At 40.5% G+C, this 6,200-nt stretch overlaps 2 protein-coding genes across 2 annotated transcripts; both read left to right on the top strand.

Annotated features, from left to right (window-relative positions):
* The first annotated feature begins 533 nt into the window (after positions 1-533).
* LOC138874419 (uncharacterized) lies at positions 534-1,016 on the top strand. The gene has a single exon (XM_070152793.1). The coding sequence runs from the start codon at positions 534-536 to the stop codon at positions 1,014-1,016; it is 483 nt and encodes a 160-aa protein (XP_070008894.1).
* Positions 1,017-1,788: 772 nt separating this feature from the next.
* On the top strand, positions 1,789-3,997 carry LOC138874416 (uncharacterized). The gene is made up of 3 exons (XM_070152791.1): positions 1,789-2,161; positions 3,811-3,871; positions 3,973-3,997. The coding sequence occupies exons 1-3, from the start codon at positions 1,789-1,791 to the stop codon at positions 3,995-3,997; spliced, it is 459 nt and encodes a 152-aa protein (XP_070008892.1).
* Positions 3,998-6,200: the final 2,203 nt, after the last annotated feature.

Below are 6,200 nucleotides of genomic sequence, written 5' to 3'. Positions count from 1 at the left end.
AGAAAGATGTTGCGGTCAAGTGGACAGATGAATGTTAGGAAGCATTTGATAAGATAAAGGGGTACTTGTCAAACCCACCTGTGTTGGTCCCACCAGAACCAGGGAGACCTTTGATTCTGTATTTGACGGTCTTGGACAATTCATTTGGTTGTGTGTTGGGTCAGCATGACATCACTAGCAGGAAGGAGCAGGCCATATATTATCTCAGCAAAAAGTTCACATCTTACGAGTTTAAGTACACTCATCTTGAGAGGACGTGTTACGCCCTAACTTGGGTAGCCCAGAAGGTGAAACATTATTTGTCATCTTATACTACTTACCTCATCTCTCGCTTGGATCCGTTGAAGTATATCTTCCAGAAGCCTATGCCCATGGGAAGGCTTGCAAAGTGGCAGATTTTGCTCACAGAATTTGACATTGTCTACGTGACTCAGACTACGATGAAAGCACAAGCATTGGCTGACCATTTGGCTGAGAATCTTGTGGATGAAGAATACAAACCTTTGAAGACTTATTTCCCTAATGAAGAGGTAATGCACATTGATGAGTTGGAACAGGTTGAAAAGCCAGGATGGAAACTTTTCGTTGATGGGGCTGCTAACATGAACAGCATTGGGATAGGAGTGGTACTTATTTCTGAAACAGGGCATCACTACCCTGTTACGGCTCAGCTTCATTTCTATTGTACTAACAACATGGCTGATTATGAGGCGTGCATTCTTGGTTTGAGGTTAGCCGTAGACATGGGTGTCCAGGAAGTCTTGGTCTTGGGTGACTCGGACCTTCTAGTGCACCAAATTCAAGGAGAATGGGAAACACGAGATTTAAAACTCATACTGTACCGACAGTGCTTGCAGGTTCTTTGTCAACGGTCCCAATCAATAGAGTTCAGGAATATTCCAAGGATTCACAATGAAGTCGCTGATGCTTTGGCCATTCTGGTGCCAATGTTGCACCATACGGATAAGGCTTATATGGATCCTTTGCAGATTCAGGTCCACGATCAGCATGCTTAATGTAATATGGTAGAAGAAGAGCTCGATGGAGTGCCTTGGTTTCACGATATCAAGGAATACATTAGGATGGGGGTGTATCCGGTACAAGCCACATCTGATCAAAAGAGAACAATCAGGCGGTTGGCAAGCGGTTTTTTCTTCAGTGGAGGGGTTTTGTACAAAAGGACTCCAGACCTTGGGCTGCTGAGATGCATAGATGCTAGGCAGGCTACAACTATTATGACCGAAGTACATTCTAGAGTCTGTGGACCGCACATGAGTGGGTATGTTCTGGCAAAGAAGATCCTTCGAGCAACTTATTATTGACTCACCATGGAGCGAGATTGTATCAGTTTTGTGTGCAAGTGTCATCAATGCCAGGTGCACGGAGATTTGATTCAATCTCCACCATCTGAATTACATACAATGTCTACACCATGGCCCTTTGTTGCTTGGGGCATGGATGTCATTAGACCAATCGACCCAACAACGTCAAATAGGGCTCAGGTTTATTCTGGTGGCCATAGACTATTTCACCAAGTGGGTAGAGGCTAAAACATTCAAGTCTGTAACCAAGAAGGCGGTGGTTGATTTTGTGCGCTCAAATATCCTTTGCCGGTTTGGGATACCAAAGGTGATCATTACAGACAATGGGGCTAATCTCAATAGTCATCTTATGAAAGAGGTATGTCAGCAGTTCAAGATCACACATCGCAATTCTACCCCGTACCACCCTAAGACAAACGGAACAGTTGAGGCGGCCAACAAAAACATAAAGAAGGTACTTTGGAAAATGGTGGAAGGTTCCAGACAATGGCATGAGAAATTACCTTTCGCATTCCTGGGTTATCGCACTACTGTCTGTACTTCACTAGGGGTGACTCCTTATTTGTTGGTGTATGGCACCGAAGCAGTGATACCCGCGGAAGTGGAAATCACATCTCTTCGAATTGACGCGGAGGCGGAAATCGATGACGATGAATGGTTCAAAACCCGTTTGGAACAATTGAGTTTAATCGACGAGGAAAGATTGGCAGCAGTTTGTCATGGCCAGTTATATCAACAGAGAATGGCAAGAGCATACAACAAGAAGGTGCGTCTACGAAAGTTTAAAATGGGTCAGTTAGTATTGAAACGTATCCTTCCTCATCAGGCCGAAGCAAAAGGCAAGTTCGCCCCAAATTGGTAGGGGCCATTCATCGTAACTAGAGTGTTGTCAAATGGCGCTTTGTATTAACGGATATAGAAGGCAAGTGTGTAGAGATGGCCATCAATTCCGATGCGGTCAAGAGATACTATGTATGATTTTCTTTGGTTAATTTATATTTATTTGTACTTGGCATATATTTGAAGATGTGGAATGACGAAGGCATTTTGTTCTGCAATCTAAACACTTTATCCTTTGTTACCCCCTTTGAGCCTTAATTATTTTCTTTCATACCCCTCTTTCGGAATCAGTAGCAAATATCAGAAACACAGGCGTGAAAGATAAGTAAAAGAAGAAGAGAAAAAAACAACGAAAAGAGAAAAGATAAAAGAGAAAGGAAAGAATGAAAAGAGAAAAAAAAGAGAAGAAAAACAACAAAAAGATAAAAAGAAAGCAAAAAAAAAGAAGGAAAAAAGAGAAAAAAGAGAAGAAAGAGAAAAGAGAAAATCACAATAACAAAGTAATTTCTATGACATGAACTATGTTCGACCTGATTCCTTTTAAGGATACGTAGGCAGCCTCATAGTTCGGTCCCATCAAAATAAAATCCAAAAGTCCCCGAGCAAAGAAACTGGGGTAGAAGTTGTGGTTGTTGTCAGAAATCGGATCCCGAAAGTTATAATTTTGAGCTCATTTGAATTGTTTTGAGCCTTTGATATCCTTTATTTCTAACCCTATCCAAAAGCCCACGTTACGATCCAAAGAAAGACCTTCCGATCAGTCTTTGAGAGATGCCAAGTCAAGCAAATGGAGGTGATTCATATCAAAGACAACACTCTGGTCCAAGCAGAAAATATTGAAAATGAGAGAGTCTTATTTGTGAAAACCCTCGCGGGCACCATAAGGCAACGAGAGCTGAGAAAAATTAAAAATGAGAGAGTCTTATTGGTGAAAACCCCCACGAGCACCGTAAGAAGAAAGTGAGTTGAGGGATGGACAAATGAGAGAAGCTTGTTGGTGAAAACCCTTCAAGGCACCGCAGGCCGAACTAGATCAAGGTTTTGGTGAAAAAATCAGGTTATGGAAATCCTGGGGCAACAAAGTATGGCAACTGAAAGTTGATCGGTTGGATAGACTGGGCCGATTAATCCGAAATTCATGTCATGATCGTTGGTGCCAGCCTCTCCACTCATCTAGGTCTCTTTTCTTTTTCCTCTTCAGATAGTCTTCCAGTTTTGGATTTTCTTATCCTTAACTCTGAAAGTCATTGCATTTCATTTCTTTTGGGTTTATTTCTCTAATATGTTCCCAATGTCAGTTCTGTTTAAGCAAATAAGAAGGAATTTCAAAGCTCACTACCAGCTTCAAAAATTGCAAAGCACAGTGCGGCTAGAGTATACCGAAGATGGCATGAGGTAAAGTGGGATAAAGTGCCAGCAAAAGTTCTATCGGAAGAATGATTTAGTAATTTCATGGGAGATGCAGAGGTTCAGTTAAAGGGGTCAGAGGTGTGAAAAAATGGTTCGGGTATAGAACACTTAGGTCATCGAAATTCATAGGGGTTTGAAAGTTAGTCGGAAAGTCAAGCGGTTCTTAGCCAGTGCAGAGGAAGCCAATCAACTAACCACCACATTTTAAAATGATAAGATTTTTCTTTGATTGAAACAGGGGCAGAAATTTCGGTTGTTCCGGGGAAATCCGCCACAGGGGAAAGGCAAGCACCAGACAGGTTTGATATTTGAAATTTTTCAGGACCCTCCTGGATAATGGGATTTAATTTTAAATTTTCAGGACCCTCCTGTATAATGGAATTTAATTTTTTGTTGTCAGGACCGTCCTGGATAATCGGATGTAGTTTAAGACTTTCTTAGATAACAAGATGTAGCATGAGTAACACCTTTAGAAGATATGATTTAAATTTTTAAAGTCGTCATTTAACTAGGAGTTTTCAGGACCCTCCTGGATAATAGGATTTAGCTTTCAAATTTATAGAGATATTTGGTAACATGATTCAATTAACACTCACAGATGCACCCAGCACCAAACTGGGGCAGAAGTTTTCTTTGTTTGTCTTTGTCTATTTTGTGGAAATCAGGCGCCCACCTGGAGAACAAGGGAATACATTTTAAGTTTAGCAATCAGGTGCCCACCTGGAGAATAAGGGAATACATTTCAAGGTTCAGCAATCAGGCGCCCACCTGGAGAACAAGGGAATACATTTTCAAGTTCAGCAATCAGGCGCCCACCTAGAGAACAAGGGAATACATTTCAAGTTCAGCAATTAGACGCCCACCTGCAGAATAAGGGAATGCATTTTAAGTTCAGCAATCAGGCGCCCACCTGGAGAATAAGGGAATACATTTCAAGTGCAGCAATCAGGCGCCCACCTGGAGAACAAGGGAATACATTTCAAGTTCAGCAATCAGGCGCCCACCTGGAGAACAAGGGAATACATTCAAGTTTCAACAATCAGGCTCCCACCTGGAGAACAGGGGAATACATTTTAGGTTCAGCAATCAGGCACCCACCTGGAAAACAAGGGAATACATTTCAAGGTTCATCAATCAGGCACCCACCTGGAGAATAAGGGAATACATTCAAGTTTCAGCAATCAGGCATTCACCCGGAGAAAGGAAAAACATCTCAGATTACAATTCAAGTCGAAAACAAAGGAATTCCACTGGGAAAATACAAGTCAACATGGCAACAAGAGCTGCAAGATCAAGTTTGAGGATATATATATGATTCCTTGTAATTCATAGATCGTAGTTTAGTCTAGCTTCTTTTATTTTATCATGGTGATAAGGGGTTTAGTAAGCAGTAGCAGTAGCAACAACAACAGTGAAGTCACAGCTTCATGGTAGTCCCAGCAACCAAATATTCCTGAACTACACTGATCTGATTCCTTTTTAGCCAAGGATATGCAGGCAACCTCGGAAGCAGGGTGCGGTCAAATATTTCAAAAATGCTTCCCATGGAGTATTCAAACGGGCAAAAATCGCTCGTATCCGCTCACTTTATCTTTGCACGAAACTTTTCGTGTTTCCGGGCAAAGAGGGGCAGTTGTGAGCACGTGATTTTTGCCCTATATGAATTACTCCCAAAAATTCAAAACAAAATAATTTTGTTTTTTTTTCATTGTTTGCAATTTTGTGGATTTTTGTGGCATTTTCTGTCAATTGTTTGCATTTGTCTGTGCATGTTTGTTTTATTTAATTAATAAAAAATACAAAAATATGTCGCATTTTCATTTAGGATTTAACTTTACATTTTTGAATTAATTAGTAAATTAGTTATTTTACAAGAGTTGAAAAATCAAAAATAGTTTAATTTGCACTCTTTAATTTTAACTTTGATTTTGACTAATCTTCTTTTAATTTATTTTTTAATTAATTGTGATAATTTTTATTTGTGTTTAATTAGTGTTTTTCAGGTTAATTAGGTTCTAGGATTTAATTTAAATTTTAATTTAACTTTGAAAGAAAAAAGAATTATTCTTAAAAAAAAGAAAAGGGAATTGAAAAGTTAGAAAGTTGGGTTGTGTTGTTTTAATTTGTCCAAGCCCAATGTGAATTCCCTCACCCCAGCCCAATTACGCCCAGACCCACGCCCCTAACCCGCCTGCTGACCCGACCCACTCCAATTATAACACAAAAAAAGACCCAGAACCTTAATCTCTAACACCCCATCAGCGCGAAGTGTTCTTCTTCTCCAAGATGACACTCGAACCAAGCCCCAAATCCAGTCCATATTCGGGCGAGTGAATCCTAAATCATTAACCCACGCGTTCCTCCTTCTCTCCTCATCACCATTTCTAATGGTTTCTGACACCGAAGATTCTCATTCCTTTCACTCGCTCGATTTTGAGATAAGGCACGCGATTGGAAGGTCCTAGAGACGATTCGTTGGATGAGTGTAAGCCATTGGATTGATTTTGTTCAATCCGTGCCACACATTCATCAAGGGTTCGTTTTATAAGGGATCGGATCCGATTTTGAAAGGAGATTTTTTTTTTTGGAGAGGGACTGGAAAAAAGTTTCTTCAGATAGGATTTTGGA

The sequence above is a fragment of the Nicotiana sylvestris genome, chromosome 1 (genome assembly GCF_000393655.2).
Source record: "Nicotiana sylvestris chromosome 1, ASM39365v2, whole genome shotgun sequence".
Classification (NCBI taxonomy): domain Eukaryota; kingdom Viridiplantae; phylum Streptophyta; class Magnoliopsida; order Solanales; family Solanaceae; genus Nicotiana; species Nicotiana sylvestris.
This window is presented reverse-complemented; position numbering and strand designations above follow the sequence as displayed.